We start from the raw sequence: 14,385 nt of genomic DNA on the forward strand, positions 1-14,385 counted from the left end.
ATGTTTCAAAAATCAGGTAGAGGTAGGAGGTGAGTTTAGGGGTCTCTGGGCCAGAAGATGGAAGCTATAAGGACATAGAACAAGAACAAGTATGTCTGAAACAAATGAGGAGGTGGTGGGGAAATTTCTGGAGTCATTCAGGGTCCAGGCAAGTATGGATACTTCACCTTTCATGGTCAGGAGAGAAGGAAGGATAGGGCCCTAGGCTGAGCACATAACCCTTTATTAGACCCTTGTCTTCATCTCTAATCAATGCAGAGACTTTCTGAGCTTCCCATCATGGTTTACTTAGGCTGGGTTTGGGAGAGAGATGCCATTTTGAATATACATAGACAAAGAAAATTGTATCCAGCACTTTCCATCTCCCAGTCAAGACGGGAGAGGTTCCATTTCCTGTTCTTCTCCTTCCTTTCATGAGTATGATTTCTTTCCAAGTTCCATTTCCTGGAGAAATTAAACTTAACTCTTAATAGCTAAAAACAAAAGACATTTCTCCTTTCCAGCTAGCATTTGCATTTTAATAGGGGCTTTCAAAAATGCCTTTACCCAAGGAATGAGTAATTTGGGAATTCCAAGCACCGGGGTAGGGCTGGCGTGTGGAATGGGGAGAAGGGGATGTCCCTCAGATTGTGCCCTTGAAACACTGGTTTTCTCTTTTTGACCATGATTCTGGTTCTGAGAGAGCAGGAAGGGGCTTCCTTAGGGGACCAGAATTGGCATGGCTGCCTTTTGGTAAGTTCTGTGGGTCTTATTCATGGCAGGCAGAGCCCTTGACTGGATGTGCACAGACTCAGAGAGAGGAACTTGTAAAAATTTTGCATGGTGCTTACCCATAAGAACTTTTTTGGCAATAGGGGAAAATGGTTTCCAAAACCATTGATAAATCAAAAAAACAGTATTTCTTGACTCAGAAATGTCCGATTCTAGATATGACTAGAAAAACTGGGTATCTGTCTTATACATAGACTTGGGGGATGGGAAAGGTTAATTACTATTGCCATCTTACGCTCCTTCTTCTGGGCAAGTGAGGGGAATGGACTCTTAGTTTTAATGCTTTAGTTACATACAATATTGGGAAATGAAGAAAAGCATCCCCTGCTCCTTATGAACCTACTTAGACCTTTCTTCTTTGTACCTATGCCTCTTTGATGTACTCCCCTTGTATCTGTATGGAAACACTCTGCTCCCAAATGGGTTAGGAAGATGACAGCTAATGAATGAAAGCAGTGTTAGGTAAGGAAATTCTCCATCAATGAGGACCCAAAGGGATTTGCTCCAAGACGAGATTGGAAACCAAGTCAGACATATGATCCAGCCTCAGCGAGGAGATGTAGCTGGTAGGGGGGAGCTCAAGGAAAGCAGAGGTGAGGATGGGTGATGTGTATCAGTACTAGTCACCTCCCGTGTCCACCGGACACCAGGAAATGTTCACATTTTCATCAAGGTATCACTCAGGCCCATCTCTTTCCTGTCATGCCTGCTTCCGCTAAGTTGGTTCAGCATCTTCATCTCAAGTCTATAAGCTTTTTTCAAATTTTTATTTTTACTTTATTTTACTTTACAATTCTGTATTGGTTTTGCCATACATTGACATGAATCCACCACGGGTGTACATGCGTTCCCAAACATGAAGCCCCCACCCACCTCCCTCCCCATAACATCTCTCTGGGTCATCCCCATGTACCAGCCCCAAGCATGCTGTATCCTGCATCGGACATAGACTGGCGATTCGATTCTTACATGATATTATACATGTTTCAATGCCATTCTCCCAAATCATCTCACCCTCTCCCTCTCCCTCTGAGTCCAAAAGTCCGCTATACACATCTGTGTCTTTTTTGCTGTATAAGCTGTTAATATTGGCTTTCTTGATCGCCCTCATACCAGCCTTCACTGCCTCCTTCAGGCCACTGACAGGCTTATTTTCTTTAAACTTTCATTATATAACTTTTTTGCTCCCACACTATTAATCCCAAACTCTCAATTTTCTATCAAAGCAAATATAAATTCCTTATCTGACTTTCTAGGCCATGTTCAGCTATCCTGTTCTTATACATGTATGTGTACCTCAAGAATATGGCTGAAATACGTATCCAGTTACACGCAATCAAACATTTGAAAGTAGTTCACCAGGAGGCAGTAGTTCCCTGAGCCACATTAACTGAATGCCTGGATAGTACTTCTGCGGGAATCTATTTGGAGGGCTGTCCAGGGAAGAATTGTTGGAGGCTTGCAGAGCCTTTCAAGGACAGAGGCAGATGGCCACCACATCAAGTTCTGGACTTTCAATAATTGCTAATATGAAAGGAAGATGGAAATTCTCTGAGAAAGATCCTCTTATGCAATGGCCTAGGCTGACAGCTCTCTGGAGTGGGAGGATCAGACTGAGCAGGCTGGGAGCACGGAGTAGAAGCCTCATCTGCTCTAACTGAACTTGACTTTCTCCAGCAAGCACTAACATTCCTAGCTCACTCTGTTCCTGTCACCAGGGTACAGTTCTGAGACCAAAACTGACCTACTTTTAAGTCCCAGGTTAGATATCACCATCTTTACCCCACCTTCTGGACCATAGGATTACTTGCTGTTCACTATCTCTTTTGAAACCTTGGACCACTTGTCAACTCAGAAGGTCCTCCACAGACCTGGGATCCTTTAAACATACCATACTTTGTGCGTGTGTGTGTGTGTGTGTGTGTGTTAAGTTGCTTCAGTTATGTCTGACTCTCTGCAATCCTATGGACTGTAGTCTGCCAGGCTTCTCTGTCCATGAGATTCTCCAGGTAAGAATACTGGAGTGGGTTGCCATGCCGGGGGGATCTTCCCAGCCCAGGGATCGAACCTGAGTCTCTTATGTCTCCTGTGCTGGCAAGTGGATTCTTAACCACAAGTGCTACCTGGGAAGACCACCATACTATGTGTGCTGTGCTAAATCACTTCAGTTGTGTCTGACTCTTTGCGACTATATACCGTGCTAAAACTTGGAGGAATGAAATTGGGTGGGGTTAGGGAAAAGTGGTGTGTCCAGATTTTCTCCCTGGAAAGATGGGTGTATCCAGGTTTTCTCCCTTATTTTTCCTCCTTTCTGGGAATGTAATGAGCAGCTTCTAGGAAAGTTTAAGAAAAGTTATACAGTTCAACCACCCCCTCAATTCAAGAATCTCTTTTAAAATGTCTCCTCTGCATTATTACTCTACTTTTGCCTGAGCAGTTCTGGTGATGAGGAGCTCATTATCTCACAAGAAAATCCAGTCCTTGGTTGTAGCACTCTAGTCAACGTTCTTCATCACCTGAAGCTGAGATCCGGCTCCCTGCATCTTGCAGTATTGGAACTACTGTCCCTTTAACAGCAGTGCAAGTGTCTTCCTGTGGGAGGGCCCTTAAACATTTGCAGACAGCTTTGGGCACTTGCAGGTTTCTCTGCTTCAAGTTAGTTACCCCCAGGCCTTTCGATTGTTCCTCATTTGACATACTTTCATTATTCCCTGGTGAATCCCTTGATCAACTCTAATTTGCCATGGTCATTCAAGTATAACCGACCTCACTGAATGTGATACCACAAATGATGTGGTCTGATTAGCACAGAGAACAGTGACCACCTTCTACACTAAGAACGAATTAACTTTTGGTTAGCCTTGCCACGCTAGCATTTGTATGACTTGTATATTTACTGCGGATAAGCTCTTCTCTATTTTCTACTTATTCTACTTCACCTAAGTGTAGATCTTTCTGTGTACCCTGAGATGTAGCATGCTAGTATCAGACTCTCTTTTCAGCTGACCAACTGACCAATAGCTATCTGGCTTATTCTTGTGCACATTTGTATGTACATCTGCACATTTGAAAGCAGAAGTATGACTTCTGTGCTTTCATTCATAGTTTTACTAAACATGTAAAAATGAGAAAGTAAAAAACAGAGAGCCCCACAGTACCCACCTAGTATCAGCCTATTAAACAAGAATGATTCCTGATACTCAGTTGTTGAGTGAATGAATCAATCAACACCTTGTTCTCATCCCCCGTATTTAATCCATCACTATATCCTGTTGGTTTTAGTCCTAAATTCTGCTTGGACCTATCCATTTCTATCTACTTTTGCCACCACAACCTACAACAAAAAGCCATCTTCCTTCATTTATATGACTACAATAGCCAACTGATTGGTCTGGGGGCCTCTACCCTGACTTCTCTACTATCCATCTGCTACACAGTGGCCAGTCATCTTCAAAATGCAACCCTACTTATGTCACTCCTCTGCTGTTCATGTTGCTCTCAGAATAAAGAACAAAATCTTTAACTGACCCATAAGAGAAGCATGGTCTGGCCCTTGCTGGCCTCTTCAGTCTTGTCCTCCACCCCTCTATCCACATCAACCTTCTCTCATGTGCCCTCAGTGCCTTGGCACATGCTGGTCCCATTGCCTAACGTTTTCCAAGTCACTCCACCAACCTTCACTTACTTAGCACCTATTCAATCTGTTCTGCTTACCTGTTGATGCATCAGAAACTGCCCTCAAACTTAGCAGCTTAGAACAATGGATATTTCACTCTTTCTCATAACAGGTGAGTCAGAAGTTTTGGCAGCCTTCTGAGCGATTTTTCTGGTCCTCATGGCATCAACTTGGTCTCTTAGCTGATGAATGGGCTAGTCTAGATGTATACTATCTAAATCAGTAGCCCCTAGCCACGTGTACCTACTGATTACTTGAAATGTAGCTCACCTTAAATGAGATGTGTTGTAAATATAAAATATCCATGTGATTCTGAAGATTTAGTACAGGAAAGATAATGTAAAATAGTCATTAATAATTTTTATATTGATCACATATTGAAATAATATTTTAGATATTAGATTAGATAAAATATATTATTGAAATTAATTTCACCTATTTCTTTTAAAATGTTTTAATGTGGCTACCAGACATTTTAAAATTACATATTTGGTTTGCATTATATTTCTACTGGACAGTGCTGATCTAGAGCAAGGGTCAGCATTTTTTTTTTCTATAAAAGGCCAGATAGAAAATATTTTCAGCTTTGCAAGCCATATGATCTCTGTCACAGCTTCTCGACTCTATCACTGCAGTTCAAAAAACAGTCAAGGACAATAATTAAAGTAGTGGTTATAGCTGCATTTCAACAAAACTTTATTTGTAAAAATAGGTGGTGGTCTGATTTGGTCTTCAGGCTGCAGTTTGCTGACCTCTGATTTAAAGGATTCCGGATTTTATTCACATGTTTGGTGGTTTGGCAGAAATGGCTGGAAGGCTGGTTTCAGCTGGGACTGTCGACCCAAACACCTACACATGGCATTTCCATGATGGTGGTCTAAGCAGGGGGACATCTTACATAGTGGCTCTGAGCCCCACATTCCAAGAAAGACAGACGCTGCAAGGCTTCTTTTGACCTGGCCTCAGAAGTCCTAAACATCCCTTCTAGTGCACTCTGTTGGTCAAACAAATCTCTAAGGCCAGCCCAGACTCAAGGGGAGGAAATTAGAGGTCACAAAGGGGTAGGAGGGAGGAGTAGCAAAGAATATGTGTCCATCTTTAATTTATCACATCATTCTTCAAATCTCAGTTTAGACTAGACCTATTGTGGGCCCTCCGAGCACCATGAAGCTCTCCTCTGTAGCACTTGTCATCATTGTAATTTTACATTTATTTGTATGATCATCATCCTGCTCATCTACTAACCTATAAGCAACTATAGGAAGAGGAGTCCTTTCTGGTTTTGCTCATCATTCTACTCCCAGCACCTCACACAAGGCCTGGCTCCAAAAATATTTGTTAAATGAATGAACAACCTAGGGGCACAGCCAAGTATCTGTATGAATATGTATTCCCACATTTCTCCACTGCTCTCAAGCATATCACGAGACACCCTGTCAGAAGTTAAAATTCAGATACAGTCAATTCCCAGCAATCTTCTTATTTTGCAGTTCAGAAACTTTGTGAAAAAGGAAATAAGCCTACCCTATTCCTCCAAGGACCTCCAACGTAATCATAGCTGTTCTAAGGGTAGAGCTTCTGGTTCTGGTGCCCTGAGAAGTGACTGACACAGCATGTCACCCTGAGGCCAGTAAAGGCCCTGGGTGGCTTGTAAATAAATGTAAAATTACAATGATGACAAGTGCTACAGAGGGGAGCTTCATGGTGCGTGGAGGGCTCCTGGCCTTCCCTGTCTTCTCACTCAGCTGGCAGTGCCCATCCAGCATGCTTGCTTGGCCAGCCACAGTACAAGCTGGCAGAAAACAAAGGATTGGGGTCTGAACCTGGGCTGAGACCAACCTAGTCCTCCCTCCATTGAGATTATGGCATCTTTTGCTTTGTTCGGAGAAGGACTCTCATATGTGCTGGGAGGAGATGAATGAGTCCACCTTCCACGCTGGCCTGGAGCTTGAATGATAGCTGTTTGTGGACACTCTGTTTTTCTTTTTAGCTCTGGGTTAGGGATCAAGGCCTGCGCATGTTTACAGTCCCTCACAACCTCTAGAACAAGCCTGACATTGAGTAAATTCACTACATGTTTGCATGAGACTCTCTCAGTGAATAACCTTCATCAGACACCAGAAAACCTATCAGCATTTTTCCTGGTGCCCTGATCACCACTAATATTCTAGACGAAGTAGTGAAATAGGGAACTTTTTTTTTGCTGCTCCCCAACTTCTGCCTTGGAATCTTTCTCTCACTTCCTGAGCCATCATATGTATACTCCCCTGTCCCACCCCGTGACCGGCCAACACCACCTCGCCATATCTGCATACTGCCTTTCGCCTGAGCTAGATCCCACATCCTCCTGCAGACTTGAGACATAAAAGAACTCTTCTTAATCCCCTTTGTTCTGTTCCAATGCACGTAGTTCCCAGAACTCTTCTAGGTGAGGCTTAGCTGAAACACAGTAACATGCGTCTGGAGGTTAGCCCAGGCCAGCAAACTCATTACCTGTCCGGGGCTGGGGTGGAGAGAAGCATTCTCTGCCTGGCACGTAATAGGTACTCAAGTAATATTTGTGGACTGAATGGCAGCTCGGGACAAAAATGTCCGATACACAGGGACACTGTGGTCCATCCTACACCTAGCCTAGCTTGTCCCCCTGAGTGTCACACTCTGATTCTAGGAGCTGCCATCACACCTGGCCCCAGGGATGTGCTGTTCCCTTGTTACCCTGAGAGTGGGTAGAATTGAAATCTTTTTTCTTTGCTCCTAAAGCACACCTGGGGCTCCCCTGGTGGCTCAGTGGTAAAGAATCTGCCTGCCAATACAAGAGATTCAGGTTCAATCCCCAGTTTGGGAAGATGGAGAAGGGAATGGCAACCCACTCCAGTATTCTTACCTGGAGAATCCCATAGATAGAGGAGCCTGGCAGGCTACCGTCCAGGCTTTTGTGTCCAGGGTCACAAAAGAGTTGGACATGACTGAGTGACTAAGCAATAACAACAGCACATCTGAAACCAACTGGACTTTTAAAGGAACTATACAAGAGTTAAAAAGAACACAGTGAGTGATGGATGGAAACTAAATTTCTGGTGGTGAGCAAACTGTAGTGTATACGGAAATGGAAATATAATGTCGTATGAAGTGGAAATATAATGTTGTAAACATGAAAAAATGTTATAAACCGATGTTATCTCAGTAAAATTGAAGAAGAATGCAGGGAAGAAACTCCATTTCTTTACCTACAACATGGGGAAAGAAAATCTCACCTTGCTGTGAGGAATAATATACTTGGTCATTGAGTTGACTCTCACTCACATTCTATGATGGCCAGGTATGTAAAGTGAGAGAAAGTAGCGTCTGGTGGGTGCTTTTCTTTAGTTTTGAAGGTGAACCTCCAGCTAAATAGAACGCTGAAACTTGTTCTAGGTTTTTGACCAGTTCACCCACCTACAGACTTTATTCTGCTCACAACCGACAGAAATATCCTCACAGAGAATCTCCCCTGTAAATTCTTAGGTTCTTTCCTCTCCCAATCCCCTTTCTACTCTCTCCCTCCAAAAGCTAGAGTTTCTACTTCTCAGGCCCTCTGGAGAAAGTCGTGACTCGTAGTTGTGGTTCAGAGTTCATTGCACAGGGAGCAGTGACATTTCTGCTCTGCCTCATAGCCAATGACATTGAAGAAAACTGGCCCCTCACACACACTCCATGGCTAGAGATGAGAGAAATTTTTCATATGTATAAGAGTATATTTTTATACATTTATACTGTATAAAAGAGTATCATGACACTCAAGTGTTTTAGCCCTATATTTTAATAGGGCCTCTGGTAAACCAGGTATCTACACTGTTTGTCAGGATGGTGTGCAGTCTCTAAGTTAATGTTTAGGGAAGTTTACTAGGAATATCACTGCTGGGGCAGGATTTCGAGGACAAACATGATCTCTCTCCCCCAAAATCCATAAAAGGCTTTGATAGAAGTATGTTAGGCTTAGGCTTATTCTCTATTCTCTGTTAGGCTTATTCTGCATAGTTTGAGAGAATGATACCAGTATCAATGAGAGGAAATTAAGGAGAGGCAGCTTTTCACCCAGGAGAAGACAGAGATTCCAAAAAGAGAAGCAAAAAATAATTTTGATGTCCTTCTCAGACCCAGTGCTCCTCCCCACTGAATGAATTACAGGGACCATCTGTCCAGGATTTCCCAGGACAATACAGATTTCATGTGATTATTTGAATTAAAGGTGATTCATTAAATTTATACCAAAGTATAATTTTGATCGTGTTGTCTGTCTGACACATCACCCAGGGAAGAAAAAAAAAACAACTTTGATTACATTAAGCATAGTGATACTTGGTTTGCAAACAGTGTGAGATTTTTATACTAGGTAGGAGTTCAGACTCACAGGGGTCACAGTCCTCAGAATCTATGATAAATAGGATATTGGTAGTGATTTAGGGTGATGAAGTGCACAAGAATCAAATAGAGAACTCCTTTACCTTATGATCCACCAATCCCACTCCTGGGCATATATCCAAAGAAAACTCTAATTCGGAAAGACACATGTACCCAGTGTTCATAGCAGCACTACTTACAGTAGCCAAGACACGGAAGCAATGTTCAACAGATGAGTAGATAAAGAACATGTAGTGTATATAGTGGAATATTACTCAGCCATAAAAAAGAATGAAATCACTCCATTTGTAGCAGCATGGATAGACCTAGAGATTATCATACTAAACGAAGTAACTCAGACATGGAAAAGACAAATATCATATGCTATTACTTACGTATGGAATCTTTATGATACAAATGAACTTATTTATAAAATGGAAACAGACAGATATAGAAAACAAATTTATGGTTACCAAAGGAAGAAGAGGGGAAGGGATAAATTAGGAGTCTAGGGTTAACAGATACAAAACTACTATGTATAAAATCAACAGCAAGGTCCTGCTGTAAATCACAGGGAACTATATTCGGTATCTTGTATTAAACTGTGATGGAAAATAACCTGAAAAAGAATATATATATAACTAAATCATTTTGATGAATACCAGAAATTAACACAACATCATATATCAACTATACTTCAATTTTTTAAATAAAGAACTCTTTTTCCAGATTCTACCACTGACTGGTGTCAGCCTTGGCCCAACAGATAGTGCCTGTGTTCTGAAACTTATTAAAATCCGTAGAAGGAAGGCAGAACAATTGGGAGACAGCGTGAGGTGCACAGATTGGACACCTACTATGTGTTTTGGCAGCTGAATATATTTGCAACTCACTGTCACAAAACACAAATTTTCTAATTGTTCACTGCTGCTGCTGCTAAGCCACTTCAGTCGTGTCCGACTCTGTGCGACCCCATTGACGGCAGCCTACCAGGCTCCCCTGTCCCTGGGATTCTCCAGGCAAGAACACTGGAGTAGGTTGCCATTTCCTTCTCCAATGCATGAAAGTGAAAAGCAAAAGTGAAGTTGCTCAGTCGTGTCTGACTCTTAGCGACCCCATGGACTGCAGCCCACCAGGCTCCTCCATCCATGGGATTTTCCAGGCAAGAGTACTGGAGCGGGGTGCCATTGCCTTCTCTGAATTGTTCACTAATTAGCATGAATTTTTTAAATATAAAAGAGCTCCTACAAATCAATAAGAAAAAAGAAAAAAAAGGCCAGTGACCCAAATTAATAATAGGCAAAAGAAATGTACAGATATGGAATAGGAAATATTACCTCTTATACATTTGAAATTATGCTCATACACAAAAGAAATTCATTTTAAAATTATAGTAAGAAATACATCACACCCTTTAGGATGGATACTAAAGAAAAGAACTACAGGGAATAACAAGTGTTGGCAAGAATGTGGAGAACTGGAATTCTTGTGCACAGTTAATGAGAATGTAAATGGTATAGCCATGGAGAAACAATATGGCAGTTCCCTCAAAAATTAAAAATAAAATTACCGTACGATCCAGTAATTCCACTTTAGAGTATATACCCCAAAGAAATGATAGCAATGTCTTGAAGAGATACTTGTACCCCCATGATCATAGCATAATTCACAGCAGCCAAAAAGAGGAAGCAACTCAGATGTCCATCAACAATCGAATGGATAAACAAAATGTTGCATTTGCATACAATAGGATATTATTCAGCCTTAAAAAGGAAGGAAATTCTGACACCTGCTACAAATTGCTTGAATCTTGAATCTTACATTATGCTAAGTGAAATAAGCCAGACACAAAAAGACAAACATTATTTGAGTCTACTTATATGAGGTGCCTAAAGTAGCCAAATTCATGGAGATAGAAGGTAGAATGATGCTTCTACAGAGGGACAGAGGGAGTGGAGGAGTGTGTGGAGTTAGTGTTTAATGGGTATAGAATTTCAGTTTTGCAAGAAGAAAGGAGTTCTGGGGATGGGTGGTAATGATGGTTGCACAACAAATGTAAATGTGTTTAACATTACTACACACTTTAGAAATGAGTAAGATGGTAAATTTGAAGTTATATGTATTTCATGACAACAAAAGAGGAATTTTTTAAAAATTACAATGAGATGTCATTTTAACCTTCCCTGTTGGTAAAGATCAATATTAAAAAGCAGAGACATTACTTTGCTGACAAAGGTCCATCTAGTCAAAGCTATGGTTTTTCCAGTAGTCACGTATGGATGTGAGAGTTGGACTATAAAGCAAGCTGAGCACCAAAGAATTGATGCTTTTGAACTGTGGTGTTGGAGAAGACTCTTGAGAGTCCCTTGGACTACAAGGAGATCCAACCAGTCAATCCTAAAGGAAATCAGTCCTGAATATTCATTGGAAGGACTGATGCTGAAGCTGAAACTCCAATACTTTGGTCACCTGATGCTAAGAACTGACTCGTTGGAAAAGACCCTGATGCTGGGAAAGATTGAAGGCAGGAGGAGAAGGGGACTACAGAGAATGAGATTGTTGGATGGCATCACCAACCCAATGGACATGAGTTTGAGCAAGCTCTGGGAGTTGGTTATGGGCAGGAAAACCTGGTGTGCTGCAGTCCATGGGGTCGCAAAGAGTCAGACAGGACTGAGCAACTGAACTGAACTGATTGGTAAAGATTACAAATTAGAAATCTTTGTTGACAAAATCTATATGAAAATAAGGACATTCATGCTGTGATTTTGTTGGTTGGAGCATAAGCATCTAGTTTTAGGGGAGAACAATTTTTCAATATGTGTGAAGATTAAGATTGAATTTGCTTTTTAACTTTTTGGTCAAGCCATTCTGCTTCTAGGAAGATAGCTTACTCTCACATATATGATTTGGCATATGATCAAGGCTCTTCATTACAGCAGAAGATTGGAAAAACTCAAATGTCTATCGATAGGGGCTGGTAAAGTAAATTATTGCCATCCAATTGAAAACACCAGAATAATATGCAACTGTTAGACCGAGGATACCCAGTATGTGTGGACACAGAAAAACCTCCAAGGGAGTGGTTAGTGTGCAGAACTGCATTATAGTGTGCGAACATTTGTGTTTTGTAATAAAATGAAAAAAAAATGGGTCTCAGTTTTCATTTCACTTTGTCTCAAATAACTGCAAGTAGAGGCAAGAGACTGCTAACAGGTAATAGTGGTCACTCCACTTATTGCTATGGGGAGAAATGAAACTGCTAGGGGGCAAGGTTGGCAGGGAGTTGCTTTCCACTGTTTATTGCCCTTATATTTCAAATGTAGTACTATGAGCAGGTATGATCTATTAAAAATTTTTTATTTAAAAAAAAGAAGTTACAGTCCAGAAGGAAAGAAACATAACAAATACTTTTGGCCTAAAGTCATACACTGATGCTATGGGAAAGGAAAGGAAAGTAAGAGTGTCTAGCATAACCCACAGGCATCAAGGATGGCTTCTAGACAAATCACCCACAGGGAAGAAATGTCTGCTATTGGATCAGGAATAGTTGTATACTTTCATCTGAGCATCGGTTTATTTTTATCTCATGGACAGATCTGGAAATTGATTCACCAAATAGATTTTCCTTTTCACTTTATCTGTTAAAAAGTTAACAAGCCAAACTTGCGACCCATACCATACAAAGTGGGCAGCTTTCTACAGTAAGCATTTAGCTTTGGCATTGTACTTGACTCCGTTTTGTATTCCTGCATTTGGTTTGCTTTTCCCATTTGTAATGTTGGTCATCTTCCCTACTCTATGCTTCCCCGTAAGCCACTCTACAGCCTTTTTGGTTTAAGTTGGGGTCAGTGGGTGAATGAAGAAAGATGGTGGGCAGGAAATGAAAAGAGAGAGCATGGAGGTTATAGAGCAATACCTATCGTTTTCCTTGGCTCCATCACATAGATTAAGCAAACACTCTAGTACTGGAAAATCCCATGGACAGAGGAGCCTGGTAGGCTACAGACCGTGGGGTCGCAAAGAGTGGGACACAACTGAGCGACTTCCCTTTCACTTTCTAGTACAGGGTTATCCAAGTGGGCTCCTTAAGGAGCCCACTGCAACATTATCACCTGTGAGTTTGTGAGTCATGGATTTCACTCAGTCTAGTAATCAGAATCTCTGTGGAAAAGGCCCAAGAATCTGCTTTAACATATCCTCCAGATAATTTTTATGCACATTTATGTTTGAAAACCACAGGGAAGCCAAAGAAAAATTGATTTCTAAACATGAAAGTGAAAGTCGCTCAGTCGTATGTGACTCTTTGAGACCCCATGGACTTATACAGTCCATGGAATTCTCCAGGCCAAAATACTGGAATGGGTAAACTTTCCCTCTCCAGGGGATCTTCCTAACCCAGGGATCAAACCCAGGTCTCCTGCATTGCAGGCAGATTCTTTACCAGCTGAGCCACCAGGGAAGCCCAAGAACACTGGAGTGGGTAGCCTATCCCTTCGCTAGAGGATCTTCCCCACCCAGGAACTGAACCAAGGTCTCCTGCAGGCAGGCAGATTCTTTACCAACTGAGCTACCAGGGAAGCTGTATATACGTTCTATTTGTCCTACCATACCCATCTATTGGTCAAGATAATAATGCTGCTGTTGCAGTTTTAGTTGCTCAGTTGTGTCTGACTCTTTGCAACCCCATGGACTGTTGCTCACCAGGCTCCTCTTTCACCATGGGATTTCCCAGGCAAGAATACTGGAATGGGTTGCCATTTCTTTCTCAGCTACTGCAGTAAAAAACTCCCAAAATTTCATTAACTTAACACACCAAAATTTTATTTTTTGCTCACATCACAGTCTAATATAGATCACTGTGGGGTGTTAAGAGCTGTTTTATTAATTTGTTCAGCCAATCAGCTTCTTTTCATAGTGAGGCTTTACCATCTTCTGGCTGCTTGGACTCCTCATCTGGATCCTCTGCATCAAAGAAGGCAGGGGGTGGAGGCAAGAGAGAGGCTTTAGCGCTGTGGTACCTGGAAGTAACGCCCATCTTTTCTGCTCGCAATTCCACTGGTCAAAACCCAGTCACATGGCCTACTTGTGTGGGGGTGGGGGCTGGGAAATAGGGTATGTCTGTAGGGTTAGGAGAAAAAGAAAATGGCTCTGATGAACACACTGTATCATCTTTGCCCCACCCATGGGCCGGAGTGAATTTTCAAACGCCACTTTGTCACATTTTGGTTTCATTTTCTAATCGAGTTTTATCTTCTCTGTTTTAACTGTAGCACCATGGGACTGCGAAACACTCTCATTGTGATGGCCCTCCTGCTTTCTGGTAAGCACACTTTTGGCTTTATAAAGTCCTAGAATCCTCCTACTGTCTCCCCGTGAACCTGAAATGCAAGCTGGGGCCTGAGACTTGATGGGTTTTACTCACTTTCTATTCAGTGTACACAAGACCGCAAGCCAAAAAGACTTTCATGAAGAAGAAGGAAGCATCAGAATTGAGAACAGGTATCAGCTGATGACGGGTCCAACCTGAGTTGGAGCCCACGCCTTCTGCCATCTTA

At 41.9% G+C, this 14,385-nt stretch overlaps 1 protein-coding gene across 18 annotated transcripts in view; it reads left to right on the top strand.

The window, feature by feature from the left end:
* CD86 (CD86 molecule) overlaps positions 1-14,385 on the top strand; it is a 66,867-nt gene that overhangs the window by 23,022 nt on the left and 29,460 nt on the right. For all 18 annotated transcript variants that reach the window (XM_069555741.1, XM_069555775.1, XM_069555795.1 and 15 more), the window contains exon 2: positions 14,101-14,150. In XM_069555741.1, coding sequence (XP_069411842.1) covers positions 14,101-14,150 — 50 coding nt within the window. The remainder of the gene's footprint in view (positions 1-14,100; positions 14,151-14,385) is intronic.

This window comes from Ovis canadensis, chromosome 1, assembly GCF_042477335.2.
Source record: "Ovis canadensis isolate MfBH-ARS-UI-01 breed Bighorn chromosome 1, ARS-UI_OviCan_v2, whole genome shotgun sequence".
In the NCBI taxonomy this organism is placed as follows: Eukaryota; Metazoa; Chordata; class Mammalia; order Artiodactyla; family Bovidae; genus Ovis; species Ovis canadensis.